This window comes from Stegodyphus dumicola, chromosome 7 (genome assembly GCF_044657685.1).
Source record: "Stegodyphus dumicola isolate Sdum_Otavi_A_Nest chromosome 7, ASM4465768v1".
NCBI lineage: Eukaryota > Metazoa > Arthropoda > Arachnida > Araneae > Eresidae > Stegodyphus > Stegodyphus dumicola.
The window spans coordinates 186,242,745-186,265,467 of record NC_140774.1 but is presented as its reverse complement, the minus strand read 5'-3'; the positions used below and the strand labels follow the sequence as shown (position 1 = coordinate 186,265,467).

Here is a 22,723-nt window from a genome sequence, read left to right as displayed (position 1 = left end):
AAAACAAATTCATTTTTCAACTTTTTTAACAACCATGAAGTTGTTGAAAAGGACTTTTTTGCGGCCAATGCTATGAAACGCCAACTCTAGAAAGGTAATGCATATGCAAATCAGTACCATGACATCAGAGGGTACTTCAGTGTACGCAAAACGCAAGGAGTCAGGGCGCGTGATGTAAGAGATAAAAAAAGACGCATTTTCCAGGTATTCTTCAGTAAGTGAAATTATATGTGCAGTATGACTACAAGAAAACATTGGGGTGTATCTATGGAAATGAAACAAACAAATAAGATGAAATGCTATCTTCTATGGAAACAACGCACGAACTTTCAGTTTTAAAATAATTATCAGGATCGCAGCGTAGTATCAGTTTGAATATTAGAAGCGACGGAGCAAAGTGGAATATAATATTGAATGTGGAATATAAAAAAATCTGATGTGTATACCACATGACTTCCTTGTGGTGTACACATCAGATTAACGTAAAATTAAAAATAATGTACGGAATATTAAATTATACGCATTTTTTCTTGCATTTTATTTAAACATATTAGATTGAATTAAATTTACTTCGCCGACAGCGCATAAACCACGATAGAATAAATGCATTCTTTAAAATTCACTTTGTTTACCATAGCGACACTCTGGCGCTAGGTTTACTTAACAGTATTATATTTCGTTCATATTATAACTCAGAATGCACAAAATTTATATCATTTAAAGAATTATCTAATCGTTGCCACATGTTCTATTCAAATACTATAATAAAGCTAGAACTATGTATAAAAGAAATTAAGCAAACAAAACAAAAAAGAAACAATTTTTCACAGACAATTGAGTACTTCTTATTCAACTAATTCAGTTTTCACTTCGCGACAAGGCAAAAATACATAAAAATTCAAAATATCTGTATTAAAAATTACGAAGTAAATCTTAAACGCTTATTTAATCGAAAAAATTCCAGAAAAGATTAAGCATGATTTAAATAATAAATGAAGGAGTTATCTTTGTTGTTGCGAAGCTAAGTTTTAGATTGGCAACAAATCCGCTACTCAGCTGTTTCAAATGTAAACAAGAGCAATGGCAGCCATCAAATTAGGCTTAGCGGCACATAAACAATTTTAAAATTGTTGATAATTCTAAAAATATTGCATACAGATTTACTAAAGGCATAAAACCCTTAACCGAAAGATAAAAACAACATAATTCAATCATTTTTAAAGCAAAAAATGTACAATTTACAAACATATAAGAGTAAAGAAACTGAGATCACTGAGCCGGGTAACAGAGTGGATATATTTATAAATATATTTATATACGTTTGGCGCGGTCGATTGAAACCAAAATACGAGGTGCACATCTACATGTTATAGTAGTCTTATATACAAAATTTCAACATTCTGAGGTTACTCGTTTTTGAGTTATGCGAGATACGTACGTACGAACGTATCAGATTTCATTTTAAAGCAATTTTTTAGTTTTTTTGGAGGAAAAGAGTCTTTTATTCTGTCCTTACGTACAGATATCACGCAAAAACATCGTTAAATTGCATTCGAAAGCGGTCAAAGTGGATATTTTCGTTGAAATATGCTAGCTGAAGATTTTCGCGATTACAATACTTCCTTTTTACTTCGTACAAGGAAGTAAAAAGTACTAGTAAATTTCATTTTAGACAGTGTAAACATTTTGCGCTGTCCTCTTTATGATTTATGATTTATGTAAAATATATGTATGCAGCTTTTCGTTTCTAAATATTCAACCTTCTTTCCAGTGGTGGCCAGCAAAGACGGGTATCATTCGCTGCTGCTCTTATACACAAGCCGCCTCTTGTTATATTAGACGAACCAACAGTCGGTGTGGATCCCCTTTTGAGAAGAAGGTAAATCTAACATTTTGATATTGTATTGCTTATGTTGTTATGCGCATACATGTCACACATGCTGAAAAGAGAATTTGCAAGAACAAATGGTATTTCTTTATTCCTTTCTGTAATAGTATCTGGAGCCACTTGGTGAAACTTGCAGTAATGGATTTTACCACTATCATAATCACGACGCACTACGTGGAGGAAGCCAGACAAGCTCACGTAGTAAGTTATTACGACTTTTTCAAGGGTAATATTAGACTGGATCAATAAGATGTAAAAATTCAAAGTTTTCCACCGTTTAAATGAATGCGTCCGATCTTCTTCTCTATTTGCTGTTCTTCAGTTTTGTGCCATGAAAAATATAAAGCCCTGCCTTTGTGTCCGCTAATTCAAAACCCGTAGATCCGTGCCTTATAGGGTTTCTGGTCAATGTTTTGATAATTTAAGAAAGAAAAATCTCCGTAAATAAAAACGTCCTGCAAGCAATAAAGAGTCTCAGATCGATAAGGTACAGAAACCCAAATAAACCCAGTTATGTTTTTATAGCCATCAAGATCATTAGCCCAATTATACAAGATTGATTCGAACCAAAGATTTATGGCTTACGAAAAGTGTGGCTTTTGAGACTGTATTGGATACTACATCGTACGGCACATTTGTACGGCATCGTTTGTTTTTGTATAATCTCTTGAGGTTTAACCAAATACGGTAGAAATATTTACTACCAAATATATGAGAGATAGAGAAATGCATTTTAAATGTGCAGTGCAGCATAAGTAAATACAATTATTATTTTACTTTTTAGGCATTTTATGGTAATTAACTAATTATTATGATTTAAGCCTTTACTATAACTTCTATCCGTAGTCTTCACCAGCAGGCAAATTATTTTTGTGTATTTAAGGTGAAGTTTTGAAAGTTTGGAACTCGCAGCCTCGTCTTTCTGTTATGTATTATCGCTAGCTATGTCTAGTTTATATATGTTTTAAATTCCGACGTTTAAAATACGCGCCGTAGTTATCTTGAGCCAGCTTAAGTAGATTATTGTTACAAAATGTACAGGGGCGGTAATCAGTTTTAGGGTTGCCATAAAATAGCAAGGAAGGCAGGATTGCCAAATTTGGTGAGAAATCGCCCATTTGCCGCACTTGGCTTCAAAATTGGCGATATGCCATGGACAGATAGAGAGCTTTCTGAAACGAATTCTTACCGGTTTAGCCCAGAATGTGCCCAGTCGAAAGCTATATAAACCCTGCTGGTACTGAACCGAATAGACAGAACTCATAATATAATTTGCCATATGAAAGTAGTAAAAATAAATTTTGACTTGTCACAGCCAAGCCGGCTACCATAGCTTCTCCGGTTTATCCCTGAATACGAATCCCATAGAAGGCATGGAGCACTTCAAATACAGTCGAGAACTTGATGGTAGTGAAACATCCTCGGACCTATCCTCAGGGGGGGAGGGATAAAGCTAGATAAATATGTATCGTCGCGGCCAATAGGGCGGCTAGCGATAGGTACGAGCTATGCAGTGCATGCCTATTAACCACAATAAAATTTCTCGATTTGATCTGATGTTACTCTCAGACAAGTGAGATAAGTCACGACAACAGCAAAACAGCAGATACTGAATAAAAGATTGGATGCTTTAGAAGAACAACTCAGTCATGGTAATTAGTTACATAATGGACCACTTAACATCAGCATTATGCTTTGAGGAAATGATGAGAAACAAAGGTAATTGTACTTATAATAGCAGCAATTGGAAATGATTGCTATGACCTTGGGAAGTATTGTAGAAGTTAATACAAAGCAAAAGATAAACGAGGAACAAGAAATTTTTTTTTCACAGCATTGTTTGCGTAAATTTCGAAGATAAAAATGGCACACTATATAAAATAAGCCGATGTAATCGTGTTTAGATATCAGCGAAACAATTAATCGCTTAGACTGTAAGCAAAATCTCAGAGCAAGGTATTAGAAAGATATAGCAAAAACCCTTTGAATTGCTGGCTAAATGTGCTATCAGTAACACCGCAACAGCACACAAGTTAAATGCCTTAATTCCTAACTTGAAATGCAGTGTGCAGTATAAAACATAAACCCTGTTAAATTATGGAAGCGTTGTTGGATGCATTGGCATAGTGGAAAGAAGAATAGATGTATTTTTAGGGAAAAAGTGACAGCGTTAATCGGGTTATTTTGAATTTGTATGAAAAATATTTAAAAGTTATAGACATGGGACCTCGTTCAAAAGATCGATTTGGGCTAAAATTCTCAATTTTTTAAATATAATTTTAAACATCGCATTCTTAGGTATCAAAAACAATTTTTCATTTCTTTAGATGTACGACTTTTTCTGAGAGATGACAAACCGGAAATTATTGTTTGCCACACCGGAAGTCAAAGTTTAAAGAGCAAATTAAAGATGTTATTTTCACCCGTTTTAGACCACAGGTGCAATTTTCCCAATTTCGTTTTGGCATTTTGCGTCGGTTCTTTATAAAAGTCGGTTCATTTTTCAGATTGTTGCCACCAAATATTAGGGCTTTGCATTATAGTTAAAGAAATTAAATAATGAAGAATCTGCATGAATGCAAGTATGTTTCTCGCATTTAAAAAAAAAATAGTACCTAGAGACATCAAATTTTGAATAACATAGGTCTCCACCCAAGTATGAGCATCTGGAAGCCCGAATTTGGAATTTGTTTTATTATCTATTTCATATTTTGTAAACCTTTAACGAACTTTTGATTAACAAACTCAACGATTTCAAATCGAGCAATGGCAACACTCAACAGGGTGGGAGGGGAAAACGTTTTCATCACCAGCGCGCGAGACTGTGTATCAGAATTTCTAAAGGTAGCTCTTTTTAAATTATTTTGTGATATTTCTGTTGAATTGAATTTTATGGTTTAAGTGCGAATTAATTTAATAAAGAAAGGTAGCACACAAAACGTTAAAAAGACGCCCTTTTGGGAGTAATAATAAAATCTGAAAGTTTTCAGATATTTTATGCTTTTTTTTAACTAATAAACATTTCCACATGTCTGCAAGAGCCTGGTAAAATATTTTTAATGCGTATTTTCTCATTTTCGTGTGGCAGCGAGAAAAGTTGTGTAAATAAATCATGTAAGGCTAATCTGAAAACTTTAGTGCGATTTTTGATATCTTTTACTTCCTTGTACGAAGTAAAAAGGAAGTATTGTAATCGCGAAAAGTTTCAGGCAACATATTTCAACGAAAATATCCATTTTGACCGCTATCGAATGCAATTTAATGATGTTTTTGCTTGATATCTGTGCGTAAGGACAGAATAAAAGACACCTTTCCTCCAAAAAAATTATAAAACTGCTTTAAAATTAATTCTGAAGAGAATTTTTCGTAGCGTCTGTACGAACGTAGGTACGTACGTACGTATCTCGCATAACTCAAAAACGAGTAGCCTCAGAACGTTGAAATTTTGTATATAGGACTGTTATAACATGTAGATGTGCACCTCGTATTTTGGTTGCAATCGGCCGCACTAAACGTATAAAAATATATTTATATATATATCCACTCTGTTACCCGGCTCAGTGATCTCAGTTTCTTTACTCCTATATGTTGGTAAATTGTACATTTTTTGCTTTAAAAATGATTGAATTATGTTGTTTTTATCTTCCGGTTTAGGTTTTTATGCCTTTCGTAATTCTGGAAGCAATATTTGTACAATTATGAACAATTTAAAAGCTGTTTAAATGCGGTTAAATTTTAAATAACATGGCGGACATATTTGTTTACATTTGAAACAGCAGAATTGTAGATTTGTTGCCAATCTAGAGAGACTAAACTTCACAACACAAAAATAACGCCTTCATTTATTATTGCGAATTAAATCATGCTTAATCCTTTCTGGAATTTTTTCGAGGAAATAAGTGTTTAAGATTTACTTCGTAATTTTTAATGCAGGTATTTTGAGTTTTTATGTATTTTTGCCTTGTCCCGAAGTGAGAATTAGTTGAATTAATTAAATGAGAAATACTAAATCGTCTATGAAAAACTGTTCCTTTTCTGTTTTGTTTGCTTAATTTCTTTCATACATCGTTTTAGCTTTATTATAGTATTTGAATAGAACATGTGGCAACGATAATTCTTCAAATGATATAAAGTTTGTGAATTCAGAGTGTCGTTATAGTAAACAAATATAGTGAATTTTAAAGAGTGCATTTATTCTATTGTGGTTTATGCGCTGTCAACGAAGTAAATTTAATTCAATCCAATCAATTTAAATGAAATTCATGGAAAAATGTGTATAGTTTAATATTCCGTGCAAGGAAGCCATGTGGTGTACACATCAGATTTTTTTTAATAGTGTATGTTCACATCAAGCATGATAACTCTAAAAGTTCCATATAGAATCACTTGAAATTTTGCACATAGAGTTTATACTTTATTATGCATGATGTAGAGAAAGAGTAAAAAAAATAAATAAATTTAAATTACATAATTGTTTTCAGTAGTGTACATATTTTTTTAAAATTTTTTGAGTGTTGACTAATATATTTGGCCCTATATTACTAACGAATCAATACTTTCCAATTATTCTACTTAATTATATGCTTATGGTTAACATACATGATCTAAAGTCAAAAATATGTATTTGTCATCATGATTTTCTTGTCAGTTATGGTAGATGTTTTTGCTAATTTCGCTATAAAATTTTGTGTTTTTTTTTTGCATAAATTTCACATAATAATAAACTTTTATCACTTTTTGTAGTGATTACATATAAGCGTGGTAACAATCCAATGAAAAACATTATAAATTCAGAAATATAACAAACATTTCGAAAAAAGCCCTTCGAATGTCGTCTGTTAACATGATGCATTAATTTTATGTTCAATTATCCCATGTCAAAGCCTAATATTAAAGTATATAACACCTGAGTCATCACTTATGTATTATTTACGTAGAACGCCGACTACCCAAACTCCAGCTATTCAATTATCTAAAAACTCTAGTTTCAAAATTGAATAAAAGAAATTAGAATACTTTAGAAAGAAAGTCTATTTTTTTTTTCCTTTAGCGCATTGTTACACGGCAATAAGCGATAAAAAAAAGTACGTTATAATAATTATCAGAATGCAGATGAAAGATTATACATAGAAGGTTAGAAAAATTTAATTTGTAGGGAATATCGAAAATACCGAATTATTAAATGTCATTGCAAATGATTCAAAGAACAAATTTTAAGTGATGAAGAGGCCACACACACTAAGGTATTGCTACGATTATGACCCAGGCTTTTCAAATATAGAAAGAAGCCTTTAACAGCTATAAAGTTGTTAGAGCAAGAGAAAGATGCTGATCTAGTTTGACTTCTGTTTATAAGATCCTAGAGTGCCTTCGAGGTGTAGTGGTTCTGCACGCTGGGACGGTATTCCAGAGGTCCAGTTCGATTTCCGGCGAAGGCGTTGTTAATTTTTCATCTTGCCTGCTTCCTAAAAATCCTAATGTCTCTACAAGTTACTAAAAAGAATTCACGATATGAAATGTAAAAAATTTTTTCTTTGAAAGACAAAACATGCCAAGCTTCTATTTCATAATAAAAAAAATTTTTTTTTAAAAAATCTGAAATTTTTCAGATTTTAAATTACGTTCAAAGGGGCGTTTTTTTAACGTTTTGAGTGTTACCTTTATTTATTAAATATCATGTTCTTTGCACTTAAACCATAAAATTCAGTTCAAGAGCAATATCGCAAAATAATGTTAAATTAAGCATATCTTTAGAATTTCCGATATACACAGTCTCGCGAGCTGGAGATAAAAGTTTTTTTTTTTTCTATATAACGTTGCCATTTCTCGCTTTTAAAGCATTGAGTTTGTCAATAAAAAATTCGTTAAAGTTTTACAAAATATAAAATCTATAATAAAACAAATTCCAAATTTGGGATTTCAGATGCCCATATTCGCAGTAGGATTTCGTCATTCAAAATTCGATGGCTCTATGTACCATTGTTTTATCACAATGCAAGAAATTGACAATCATTTATGCAGATTTTTCATTATTTAATTTCTTCAAATATAATGCAGGACTCTAACATTTTGTGGCAACAGTTTGAAAAGTGAACCGACGTTTATGAGTCCGACGCAAAATCGCAAAACGAAAGCAATAGTCCTTCGGGACTGAAATCCCTTTGGACTAAAAAAAAAAAAAAAAAACGTAACTAATCTTCTATTTTTATAAAAACCATATTTATACAGCAGGAAGATCAATGTTGTTAATTATCATCCTTAATGACTTTGCATTCAAATAAATTTACTAATACCAAATAAGAACTAGCACCCAGTATGGAATAATAAATATCAGTATGTCAGTTCAATTACTCAAAATTTTCCTTATCCGAACTTGATTGGTCCGAACTGAACTGCTAACAGGACATAAAATAATTATTGTTGTAGAGTCATCATCATCATCATCATCATCATCATTATTATTATTATTATTATTATTATTATTATTATTATTATTATTATTATTATTATGATGATGATGATGATTAGGTTGATCTTTACATTATGGTAACTTGGCGTTTTTTGGCGAAACTTTGGCGACCAACTCTCCTACAGCAACCCTCTATTTTTTTTCCCGCCGCCATTTTGTCTTCACGAAGTAAAGACATGTTTCTTTTCTTTTTATCTACTGAACACTTCTTCCAACAATCTACTAGCCGAATTACACTTATGCTAGAAATTTTATCTAACAAAACTGCTTAATCATGACAAATATTCACTGCAAAATTGGGAAAAAGTGCACAATACCATACTCCTTACGCGTTTTTCAAAATAACACATACACGTAAACCATGTACACGCCGACTTATTTTTACTTAAAAAAACATCCCAGAATTGCACAAAAATGGCATTGCGCACACTCTTCACTATATCCATGTACACTGCTTTTTTCTCATAAATTAGAAAAATTTCACGAAAATACATGACAATTTTCTCAATCTTTAAACCCGGTAAAAAGAACATATATGAAATTACCTGATCGCGAAAAAGTATTTACCCTTTCCAAATATGAACATTTCCATATATAAAATAAATAAAATATCCAAAAACTTTTACCTCTAAATCATCTATTATATTATACACGTCACCAACGAATTCATACCGCAACCATTACAAATACTTAGTGTCAGATATTTAAATTATTTCCATGCACGTTTACTTCAACTGAAACGTATACCAAATTCCTACAAACATAAAATTCACAAAATAACTATCATTTCATTAAAATATAATTAAATTCAAAAACAGTACTTAAAATATAAATGAGCACATACATTAAATTAATAAAAATTACCTTACAATCCTAATTACTTTAAACTAAATCATTGCTAATAACAATTTTCCCAATAATACCAAATTCCTTTAATTGCACCTTACATTTAGAACAATGCATAAAAATAATATCCTCAAATAATTAAAAATACTAACTTACCTAATCTTCTTCAGAATCTTGATTACGTGTCCGATAAACTTTTCTTTAGTTACGGCCATGGGATCCAAAAATTCACGAACACTGTTTCACACAACACAGAATAAACCAAATACAGAATTTCCAGATTTTTTCCCGATTTCCCCCCTTTTCCGATTAAAGAACCGTAATTCGTCCATTAATATCACATGACATATCCCATAATCTCTCATTTCCCTCACACAAAATAATGCGTAATCGGAACTGAGTACTGCTCACATTATTACCAAAGTACCAGGTAGTAACCTTTATCGCCTCCAAAATGTCGCCAAACTACCAGTTACCATATTGTAAAGATCAACCAATTATTATTATGATTATGATGATGATGATGATGATGATGATGATTTTAAAGCAGGAGACGTGAAAAATATGCAGTGCCCTCGCTGGGACTCGAACCCTGGACCTCTCTAACACATGTCCAATTTCACTATCAAGGAATTCGGAAAGGAGGGAGAAAATAACTTTATACAATTTTCTTGCAGTTATTTCTCTAGAACATTGGGACGGAAGAAAAGTTCATGTCCTGGTGGCATCTAGATCTCCTGGTATAATTCCATGGAGTTTTTAGAATCATGCTTTGTTTTAAACCTTATGGACCAGAGAAATGTTTGATAGTGGGGCTGTTTAAATTAATTTTGTTATTTAAGAGTTGCGTCCAATAAAGCCACAAAATTTGAAAAAGCTTTAAAATACAATTCTAATGTTTCTCAGGTGCTCTATTATACTACTTATCTTCGTAAAAATTTAGCAGTTTAATCTGCGCAATAACAAAGAAAATATTTTAATATATTAAAAAAATTCCAAGATAGCTGATATTTTTTTACATATCTAGCCTAGCTAGTCGGCATATTTTTTATTTTTACCTTCTGTTTCAAAAAACTCTTTTCATAAATAACAGTAATCGGGTAGAGTAGACTTTGTGGTACCCTTTGTATTATGGCGAAGTTGTTGTTTGATTTATCGCCAAGTTGTTTCATTTATGGTAGCCTGAGTAGTTGAATGTTATGGAAACTCTATTGTGACGTAATCGGGTGCATGATTCTGGGAAATTTTGAATCATGGGATGTTTTGAAAGCGTTTTTGTGGTTTGTGTGTTAAAACCGTTTAGATGGATTTGAATGGGTTTGTAGGAAGAAAGGTTCAGATGGTCACTATGTGAAGCGTTCGATCAGAAAGAGTACCTGGTTCGAAAAAAAGTCATTTTGAGTAGGATTGACATTTTGATTTTGACGGGGCTCTGGGTGTACGAAGCGAATTCGAAAATCATGGTAAGTGAATATTTGCTTTTGGTAATGCTCAAATGTATAACATGTTTTTCCTTTTTTATGTTATTTTATTGTTTGGTTTAAAATGTATTTTATTGACATTATGTATTTTTTGTTTGCCTATATTGTAGAATTTGGTGCTCCTTTGACTTTTTAAGTGAAAATATATCGATCTGTACATGGACAAAGTAAAAGGAGTGCGCAATGCACGTTTGTGCAATTCTGGGATTTTTTTTAACTGATAATAGGTCCACGTGTACATGGATAAAGTTAAAAGAGTGCGCAATGCAGTTTTTGTGCAATTCGGGGAGGGGGATTATTTTTTAAGTGAAAATAGGTCGACGTGTACTTGGATAAAGTCAAAGGAGTGCGCAATGCCATTTTTGTGCAATTCGGGTTTTTTTTTTTTTTTTTAAGTGAAAATAAGTCGATGTGTACATGGATACCGAGTTTGTGTAATTGTTTGTCTTGTTATTTGGGCTTTGTGTAGCGGCGATTTTTTCGCTTCGCAAGCCAAAATAACGAATCAAAAAATTGCACAAAATCGGTATCCATGTACCGCCAAGTTTCGCCAAGGGATACCCTAAACTATACTTTTACCCAGTAATCTATAAGGTATTTCCTCGCTCCTTTCTGTATGCCTTCTCAGTGTAACAGTAGCACACTCAGCGCGTATTCGAGAGAACCAGGATCGAGCCCCGGTGAGCGCATTGCTCATTTTTCGTGTTTTCTACTTCAAAAATTCTAATGACGCTACAAATCTAATGTGGTTCAGTGCAATTACCACCGCATTTTAAATTTACATGCTTGGAAATTCACATAGTATTTGCATACTGTACAGTATCAATGAAGTAGTTCCAATTTCATGTTTCCTTTAGGTAGGTTTAATGAGAGATGGTCGTCTATTAGCGGAAAAGAATCCCGAGATTTTAATACAAAATTATGGAGCTTATACCTTGGAGGATGTGTTTCTCAAGTTATGTATGAAAGATAGTGAAGCCACAGAGGTTTCTGAAGGCACCATCGAACATCAACTGCAGGAACCGAATGAATATGGCAATGGTTCTACTGGACAACAAGTGTGGATGCCTCGCAGAGTATGTCAAAATTCGTGTTTGAGTTTTTAATAGTCTATGATAAGAGGTAGTTTGATATCAAAATTATTTGCAGAACACTAAACATGATTTTATAAACAATGTTATAAGTTAAATTTAAAAAATACATCCCGGGATTTATTTTACAAATTTAAATGTTGCAAAAAATAGCTTTTATTTATTTTTGTTGTTTTATTTATTTTTGTTTGTTTTCCTTCATTTTTAAGGAAGTTACTTTGACAATTATTCTTGTCATTTTTATGAATATTTATTTGGTCTGATTGGCTAAATGTCTGATTGGCTGATTGTCTAATTGGTCTTTGAAGAAGTGCTCTGTCTGCTAAATAATTTGGAAGAAATTGTAAGCATTATAGCAAAACTGAATTTCGCTTACGCACAAAATCAGCTAGGTATGTAATATACCCTAATGTCTCATGTGTAACTTGAAAGCAAACCAGTTTCCCTTAAAGAGCTCTCGGCGAAGGTAAGCTTCCCTTAAGCAATAGCCCTCGAGTGCTTTACTGTCATCTAAATAATCTTAATTCCAGCATAGTATAACTCCCTTTAGAATTTTTTTTTTTTTTTTTTTTTTTTTTTTTTTTAGACTGAATATTTTAGTCAGAGAATACTGTAATTTTTCTTTACACGTGAGAATGAATATCTTAATCACAGCATACTGTAGTTTTTTTTTTTTTTAGACGTGAGACTAAGTACCTTATTCACAGCATTCTGTAATTTGCTTTAGAAGTCAGAGTGAATGCCTTAGTCATAGCATACTGTAATTTTCTTTAGACGGGAAACTGAATATCTTAGTCACAGTATATATTAATGTTCGTTAGACGTGAGACTAATAACACAGTCACCACATACTATAATTTTCTTTACACGTGACACTGACTATCTTAGTCACAGCATACTGTAATTTCCTTTAGACGTGAGACTAAATATCTTTTTCACAGCAATCTGTAATTTTCTTTAGACGTGAGACTGAATATCTTAGTCACAGCATACTATAATTTTCTTTAGACGTGAAAGTCTTAGTCACAGCATTCTGCAGTTTTTTTTTAACCTTAAACTAATGTTATAATCACAGCATACTGTAATTTTCTTTAGACATGAGACTAATTGCACAATTACTGCATAATGTAATTTTTTAAACGTGAAACTGAATATCGTAGTCACAGCACACTGTAATGTTCGATTAGACGTGAGACTAATTGTGCAGTCATTGCATACTGTAATTTTCTGTAAACGTAAGACTGAATATCTTAGTCACAGCATACTGTAATTCTCTTTAGACATAAGACTGAATAATTGTATTCAGAGCAAACCTAATTTGAAAATCCAAGGTAGGTGAAAGGTCAACTCTGCCTGGTGATATATTACTTTTAGAAATTTTAGCAGAAAAACTTCAGTTACCAGTAATAATTTCAAGAACTATTAACAGATGAAAGCAATGAATAAATTTAATAGTAGCATTTAGATATGTTCAGTTTTATGAAATAGCTTTATAAACTTGAATTTTGAGGTCACAACAAAGGCCACCAATACACAACCAGTTTCATTCATTTAACACATTTGGCGGTAGTTAATACAGGATCCCTAAGTAACAGAGTAAGTCCTAGTTTTAGATATGTCCCGGAAAATGTCTCCCACCAGATAATAATGTAAATGTTTCGCAAATAATTCAGATACTGTAAATATAGTTAACATGAATTTAATTAGTGCCACTCCATGGGATCATGAATAGTTTTCCTCAAAGACCATGAAAAATCTATGAAAAACAAAATTGTGCAGAAAAACGTAAACGCCAAACAAAAGCTAAAATTTCTATAATTTTTTCCTTTTTTCTTTTTTGAATCTGTTATATATACAAGTACATATTGCGTATATACTCGGTATATATCTCAAAAAATATAGTACATGCTGTGATTTTAATATACATACGTATGCATACATACACCTGAATTTCTCTACTCGTCTCTCTTCTTGAAATACAGTGTATGTTTACTGTTTTTTGGAAATTAATTAATGATTTAAGAAAGACATGCTGCAACTGAGACTGACGAAACCCTATAAAACCGCTTGTGCTTGAGAAATCTTTAAACAGTCTCTTATTGAACAATATCATTTAATTCTGTAGCTGTAATGTAAATTACTACATTCTGGACTATTAATGATATTTATATTACATGCAGTTTTCATAAATTTTAATTCCGTTTATGTTTAAAAACTTTCAGCTAATTTGGTTGCATTTCTTTGAAGTGTTCCCTATTTGAATACTGCAGAAGATCATTCGCACTTACGGAAATAAATTTTATAATTAATTTTTCTGCCTATAGAACGTATTTCTTGCATCGATTTGCTTCTATATCTAATAGCCTTCATACTTGGTTTCAGTTCGAATTTTCCATGAAAAGTAAATTTTTTCTTGGCATCGTCATGTCAGTTTTATTGCACTATTCTCGGGTCGTTTTCCAAAGTTTGTTTAGTGTTCTTAAGTACCTTTTTTCGGTTACATCCGAAAACATCGCGGCAAAAACATTGCGGACGAAATCGTCGCGGAGAAAACAACGCAAGGCGAAAACGTCGTGCTACAAAACATCGTGGGAGAAAACATCGCAAAGAGAAAACATCGCAGTTCTAAAACATCGTGGTACAAAACATCGTGGGAGAAAACATCGCAGTTCTAAAACATCGTGGTACAAAACATCGTCGTCGAAAATAAAGCGGTTCAAAAACTTCGCAGTTTAAAAACATCGCCGTCGAAAATATCGTGGTAAAAAATAAAGTATCTACAAATCATCGCATGACGATAACATCGCAGACATGCTTTTTTCAGGCTTTAATAACTGTAAATGGATATTCCCATAATGATTTGTGAGCGCAAGTGATGTAAGGAAGGATAATTTTTACTTTCACATTTTTTTATTAACTAATAAATTTTTGCTGAAAAAGTAAGAAGGAAACTTAAGCATAGAAAATTAAATGCAACTTAATAGATTATACTTTTTATGAAAAATTATCTGTAAAATCTTTATAAAAAATTATTTATTAATGGTCTTTGTTAGTTAACTGTCGATTTAAAATTCTATTAAGTGCTATAAGTTGCATTAATTTTCTATGCTTAAGTTTTCTTCTTATTTTCTCAGCAAAAATTTAATATTTAATAAAAAATATGAAAGTAAAAATTATCCTTCTTTACATCTTGCGCTCACAAATCATTATGGGAATATCCATTTACAGTTATTAAAGCCTGAAAAAAGCATGCCGCGATGTTATCGGTGGACATCCTTTTTTCTAAGGTTCATTTTAACAAACTGAAAGTCCAAAATTATGTAGGAAAAGCATCAGGTGAATTTACATGTATTTGATTAAACAGCATGTATTTTATTCCCTTTTTTGATTCTTTCTTTGCTAAATAAGCGATTTAAACGTATGACTAGAGGTTTTGTCCATATGAAGCTCAAATTTATTGATGTCCTTTCCGTATAAGGCTCGAATTTCTTCTTTAAAAATCGGTTCTAAAATAATCTGCTGAAAGTACAGTAAATAAATTGTAGCCTTATTTGAAACGTTCTCCAGTTTTAATTTACCGTTGTAACAAAATCTTGCAACGATCACGATTCCCTCTGGTAACTTTTCTGTACATTAACAGAGCCATTTCGTACGATCATTTTTGTCAATTAAACCAGAGAAAAACTGATCTTCTTTTACTAAGTCACTTTAATGTCTAAGGTGTGATAGGAAAAAAAAAAAAAAAAAAAAAAAGACTGGTCTAATTACCACCTTTAAAGTAGTCCCCTTCAGCATTCACACATTTCTACATTCGGTGTTGCCTGCCATTGCTGGTAACAGTTCTGGAACGAAGGTTTTGGAAGGCCCTCCAAGAGATTCTCCGTTTTTGCCTGACCCTCTTCAATTGAGGTAAAATGGCTTCCCTTTAAACAAGATTTAACTTTAGGAAATAAAAAAAAGTCGCATGGAGCTAAATCAGATGAATAGGGAGGATGCCCCATGGCAGTAATGTTTTTGCTGGTCAGAAACTGCTTGACAGATAGGGCCGTGGGAGTGGGTGTATTGTCCTGGTGCAACAACCATCCATAACTCCACAACTATGGCTTTTTCTATCTAATTTTTTTTCACGAAGTGTTTTTAGTACTTCAAGGTAGTAGCGTTGATTAACAGTCTGACCACTGGGAACCCATTCAATCATTGCAATTCGATTAATGTCGAAAAAGACAATTAACATTGACTTGAATTTTGATTTTGACATGCGTGCTCTGTCCCTTCCTTTTAAAACCGCTTATGCCATTGAAACACACGTGCACGAGACGAAGTTTCATCTGCATAAGCCTCAGTGGTACTATTCGGTTTCGAGGGCCGTAAAAAATCGCCAAACTATTGTTAATGCCAATGCTGCCAAAAATAATTGCGGCAACCCTAATAATGGCGTCAAGAAAGGAAGTATTATAGTAAATAACTATTTAAGATTGATGTTTTAATTTAGATGAAAGGTTAATTTCATATAATACTTAATTTATTATTATAATTTATATGAAAAAGGCTAAACAGGAATGAATGAAAGCATATGAGTAAATAACTATTTCAGATCATTATTATAATTTATATAAAAATTGCTAAACATAATGAATGGATGCCTGCATCGCTATTTCGCTACCGACTTATCGCTAAAGCATAATTTCATCTCGTTGGTTGTTCAAACGTAATTTTCTATAATGAATGATGCCTTTCCTTTGAAAATATTCTCGGTAAAGTGCAGAATCGCTCACTTACTTGTTTACCGCTTTTTACAAGGGTAAAAAGCAATTGGATTTTTTGTCAATTTTCTTTTACTTTTTAAGTGAACATAGGTCGATGTGTACATAGATAAAGTCAAGGGTGTGCGCAGTGCCATTTTTGTGCAATTCTGGGAATTTTTTTTAAAGTGAAAATAGGTCGATGTGCACATGGATACCGAGTATGTGCAATTCTTAAAAACGCGTCAAGCAGCGGGCGATTCTGCACTTTACCCAAAATTCTATTGCCGACTTTTCGTCATGGCAATTCCCAAAAAGGATTTAAAATCAAAAAATGATTTAAAAATTAAACTAGTATTTCAATGGCGTCTTAAGAAATACAGAACTATATAAACTTACGCAATCTGAAATCAGCGGGTACGCTAGATTTGGCGTGCTGTTAAATGGGCGCGTTTGCTAGATTTGGCGCTTTTGCGCATACATTTTCGTTGCAATTTTTTTACGGCCCTCGAAACCGAATAGTACCGCCTCAGTTAACATTTGAGATGTTTCCGTGGCTGACTTCTTAAGTTTCACAAGAAATTTGATGTTAATTCGCTGTTCGGTTTTTACCTTAGACATTTATTCCCCCCAGAATGCAGTTGCACATGTTCACTCAAGTACTTCCATCTGGTGTGATCGGTTAAGTCGAAACTGGCCGCACGCATAGAGGAGGTGTGTGGCATGACGTCACCGAAACAGTTTCAAGCTACACACTTGGTCTCGCTTCTTTTGTGTCACACCTCGTAAGCAAGTCTCATCAAGTGTTTTCGAAAATTTACATTTATCTGCAGGCAGATATCTTTCATATTATTTTCTACAATTTGCTTTTCTTTCCACAATATGATTTGGCAAAATCAGATCAATTTTAAACATTTTTTTTAACTTCAAATCTTTATGAATGTCTTTACTTAGATTGTCAGAAGATAATCCTAGTTCCGATGCAATGGATCTTTAAGTCCGTGGATTTTCCTTCAGGAGCCGAGACTTCAATTTCCTATTATTTGCCTGAGTTTGGACAGTCTTAGGATGCGGTTTCGCGACCATTCTTCATTTTACTTTCAATTAGACGGGCCCACCAGCGGCCGAGCGGTAAAGGCGCTGAACACTGGTAGTTCGGTCCGAGGTTTAACCCCGCGAACGGGCTGGCTGCATGGGCGCTTTCGTGGTTTTCCCCATGTGTAACGTGTATACGAGCCAGTTTCCCTCAGAAAGTCCTCCACGAAGGCATCCCTCCCCTTAGGCAGATAGCCCTCGTGTGCTTTGCCATAATTAAATACACCAACACCTTTCAATTAGACGCTTTTTCCCCTTTCAAAATTAATATATTAAAAATACATATCTTCGAAATGCAATAACCTCCATTTTTGCAACGCTTTACTGTTTGTTAATAAGAATATTTTTTCACAGAAAGAGCATTTATGTAAAGTTCGTGCCATCTATCAATTTTTAGGAATCATTTCCGAAATAAATCTCTTATTCTGTATTCCATTCAAAACAAAATAGTAGCAGAGGAGTAATAGTGAAAATGCCAAATCGTTATCTGAAACTTCTAGCAAGAAAATTTAAATAGAAAACCATTCGGTAAAGTGTGAATGACCTTCTGCATGTCTATAGAAAACTTTCTGTCGAGTCGTATCTCGCATGCCTTCATCAGTCTAAAAAAGTATTAGTATGCAGGTTAGAGAAATAATAATATTGCTGTAAGATATGTAAAAGGTATTTATTTATGTAAAAGGTATAAATTTTTTTATTATATTTAATAATTTCTCAGATCTTCAGAAATGATATTAAGTATGAAAATGAAAACTCTTAGCTGTATAAATTCTAGAATCTGATTTGCTTTCATTTTTTGTCCGTGAATCATCAATTTATTTCACAAAAGGGCATATACGTAAAACATACCCTCTTTTATTTTCTTGCAACCCTTTTTACTTCCTTGTACGAAGTAAAAAGGAAGTACTGTAATCGCGAAAAGTTTCAGGTAGCATATTTCAACGAAAATATTCATTTTGACCGCTATCGAATGCAATTTAACGATGTTTTTGCGTGGTATCTGTACGTAGGGACAGAATAAAAGACTCTTTTCTTCCAAAAAAATTCTAAAACTGCTTTAAAATGAATTCTGAAGAGAATTTTGCGTGGCGTCTGTACGAACGTATGTACGTACGTACTTAGGTATCTCGCATAACTCAAAAACGAGTAGCCTCAGAAATTTTGTATATAAGACTACTATAACATGTAGATGTGCACCTCGTATTTTGGTTGCAATCGGCCGTGCCAAACGTATATAAACATATTTATATATATATCCACTCTGTTACCCGGCTCAGTAATCACAGTTTCTTTACTCTTATATGTTTGTAAATTGTACATTTTTTACTTTGAAAAGGATTGAATTCTGTTGTTCTTATCTTCCGGTTAAGGTTTTTATGCCTTTAGTAAATCTGTATGCAATATTTTTAGAATTATCAACAATTTTAAAGTTGTTCAAGTGCCGCTAAGCCTAATAAGGTTTTTGATGGCGGCCATTGCTTGTTTACATTTGAAACAGCAGAGTACTGGATTTGTTGCCAATCTAGAGAAACGTAGCTTCGCAACAACAAAGATAACGCCTTTATTTATTGTTGCGAATTAAATCATGCTTAATCCTTTCTGGTTTTATTATTACGGCAAAGCACTCGAGGGCTATCTGCCTTAAGAGATCGATGCCTTCATGGAGGACTTTTTAAGGGAAACTGGCTCGTATACACGTTACACATGGGGATAATCCTTTCTGGAATTTTTTCGACGAAATAAGTGTTTAAGATTTACTTCGTAATTTTTAATACAGATATTTTGAGGTTTTATGTATTTTTGCCTAGTCGCGAAGTGAGAACTGAATTCATTGAATGAGCAATACTCAATCGTCTGTGAAAAACTGTTTATTTTTTGTTTTGTTTGCTTAATTTCTTTTATACATCGTTCTAGCTTTATTATAATTAGCAGAATAAAGTTATTGAACAGAACATGTGCCAACGATTAGATAATTCTTTAAATGATATAAATTTTGTGCATTCTGAGTTATAATATGAACGAAATATAATACTGTTAAATGAACCTAGCGCCAGAGTGTCGCTATAAACAAATAGAGTGAATTTTAAAGAATGCATTTATTCTATTGTAGTTTATGCGTTGTCGGCGAAGTAGATTTAATTCAATCCAATAAGTTTAAAAGAAATGCAAGAAAAAAATGCGTATAATTTAATATTCCGTACAAGGAAGTCATGTGGTGTACACATCAGATTTTTTTAATTTAAAGCAAGGATGAAAGAAGATGCATTATTAATTATGTACTTAAGAGTATATTATTGCTCGTAATAGTTGCTTTAAATGCCGACAGATGGCAGCACCAGCAAAATGTAATTTTTTAATGTTTATATATTTTTTTTACTCTTGCTTTAATTTCAAGCGTCTGAAGAGAGAAAAGTGGCGCTTCGCCGATTATAGTTATCATTATAAGGCACATTATCAGCGTCTGCACCTCGGTCTAATATTGCTCTGATGTAACTCAATCTTTAAAAATGACTATTCTATAAAATGTCATAATGATAAAATTAAGCTTTTGTCCAAAACTTTTATCTTCTTGATTAATCGAAGGTCTTACGAGTTTATCATATATGAATATAACAAAAAACAGCATATTCTTACAAAATTATAATTAATAAATTGAAGATTTTATGCTTCTAAAAGTTTATGCTAAAATATATCAAACGCAACATTATGAATGCCTATTCTTCCAAACAAGACTCTTTAGTACTTTCTGATTATCCGCTCCTAGATACAAATTCGCCAATGAATGCTGACGACGTTATGAACTGGCGAAAATGTTTGTTTGGCTAACCTTATACCTCATAGGCTTTGTTCTGTTCAGAAATAAATGTACAAGTAACAAAAAATTAGAGAAAACAAAATTATACAGCCGGTATTGTGTTTTGAAAGCTGAAGGACGCTATTCAGAGAAGACAGCTGCATAAAATACGAGTGAATCGACATTTATGCCACACACATAGATATTACTCGTGCATGTAAGTTGCGTGCATTTATGTTATGCGTACGTTGCACACACGTGTATGTTACGCGCGTGTTTGTGTTAGCTGCTGTCGCATGTGTACTCGAAATGCGGAACAACATAACAATTCTACTGAATGTTGAAACCGTGGTGCAGATAATCAGAAAATATCTTCATTACATTAATTCACATATATAAAACCAAATAAAATTTTATGTATATTTTCTGTAGTGTTTTCCAAGGAAGCAGACCAATACATTTTTTGAATTTTTTTATTTTAAAATTAATTTAATTATGTGGTTCTTATGTTTCGGTTAAGGTTTTTATGTTAAACAGTATGCAATAGTTGTACAATAATCACCAATTTAAAAGTTGTTTAAATGGTACTAAGGTTAATAAGGCCGCTATTTGTTTATATTTGCAACTCTTAGTAGAATTAGTGAATTAACATTTTGTGCGCCAACTTCAACTTCAGTGTCTTTTTGATGAGTGGGACCAAAAGTAAACTTTCAGTTCTGTACATCGAAACATCTGTCTTCCTGGCCGCTGGCTGAATTCCTCACTCTGAATTCAGATTTTACCCTGAACATAGCGCACTTGCTTCCTACACTTTAGCTTAGCTGGAGTGCAGCCTGTCTGCGCCTTCTTTCTTACTGCAAGGTTCCCTAAAATGTAAACTTTTTGCGATAGGCATATTTAATGTGCCAATTTGTGGCCGCAACATGCTGCTGAAATAAAGGAAGAAAATTTAATCTGCCTTCGTCTCCAATTTCCTATTCATTATGCATCAACACTTCTACGCAATCAAAAATTCTGCTGGTCTTCACTTTGTTTTTATTACATGTATATATTACGGTGAAACACCGAAATCTGGAGAATGTCGACTTTCACCGGTGAATGTCAACATTCACATAGTCTCTTGGTGTATGTCCGAAATATTTTCCAAATACTCTTATTTCTGACTTACACCGCGGTCAATGTCGATATTCACCATGTACTAATGGTGAATGTTAAACATATAACAGTATTATATTTTCTTCTCCGTAATTCAGTCGCGAATACACGCATTTGAGACTTGAAATAAGAATATGAAAAACTAAAACACACAATACATTCAAAATGAGAAAGGAAAATAATAGAAGTTAACAACTTACTTAATTATACAGTACATTCTAAATGAGAAAATAAAATAACAGTAATAAAAACTTACTAAATTATGTGATTGAAATCTTATTTATTGCAACAACTTAAACTATTATGGCACTATTATGACCTCTCTTTTCGACTTTCACCAGAGCATATCTGTGATTGTCGACATACACCGGTGAGGGTCCGAATATACAAGAATGTAGTGAAGTATTCGGTCTTTCACCGACGTATTTGATGAATGTTGACATTCTCCGGTGAAAGTCGACATTCTCCAATTTCGGTCTTTCACGGTACATGGAGTATATTCATATAAGATTGAATGAGTTAACTATAATTTGACTCGCCATTTAGGATTTACTTTGCTCTGTGTATTTTATTAGGGAGGGACTGTAAATATCAAAAATTTCGCAGACAATAATGCTGGTAATAAATTTTGTTAATATTGCCGTTGGCCGTCAGTTGACCACCTGTGCCCTACAAGCGTTATCGGATTAAGCTGAGTATTATTCGGTTTCGCTGCGAAAGGTGACGAGCTACAACATTGCAGTGAAAGTGAATGCTCGATTTAGTTCAGTGAACAAAACTGAAATTGTTATCGACAAGCATAATGTTATATTTTTATTTCATTTCAAAGTTTTCTTAGAAACTTTATAACAGGTTTTCGTGAACATTGTTACGCGTAATAAATCCTTATATTTACATCTCTCATATATATATATATATAGAGAGAGAGAGAGTATATATATATAGAGAGAAAGCATATTATGGTATAATACATATAATAGTATAGTATATAGGATAGATGATAAAGGATACCAGGATAGTATAATCTTAATAGTAAAAAAAAAAAAAAAAAAAAAAAATATTTGGTAAACCTAAATATATATGTGCATGTGTATACTCGTGTTGTTTTTGTGTTGTAACTTATCTCACTTGTCTGACAATAACATCAGAACAAGTCCACGAA

The 22,723-nt window shown here is 32.9% G+C and overlaps 1 protein-coding gene across 2 annotated transcripts in view; it reads left to right on the top strand.

Moving 5' to 3' along the window:
* LOC118200062 (ABC transporter G family member 20-like) overlaps positions 1 to 22,723 on the top strand; it is a 204,062-nt gene that overhangs the window by 109,546 nt on the left and 71,793 nt on the right. The window contains exons 4-6 of one of the 2 annotated variants that reach the window (XM_035371985.2): positions 1,772 to 1,879; positions 1,996 to 2,089; positions 11,542 to 11,760. In XM_035371985.2, coding sequence (XP_035227876.1) covers positions 1,772 to 1,879; positions 1,996 to 2,089; positions 11,542 to 11,760 — 421 coding nt within the window. The remainder of the gene's footprint in view (positions 1 to 1,771; positions 1,880 to 1,995; positions 2,090 to 11,541; positions 11,761 to 22,723) is intronic. The other variant, XM_035371986.2, reaches the window with a different exon arrangement.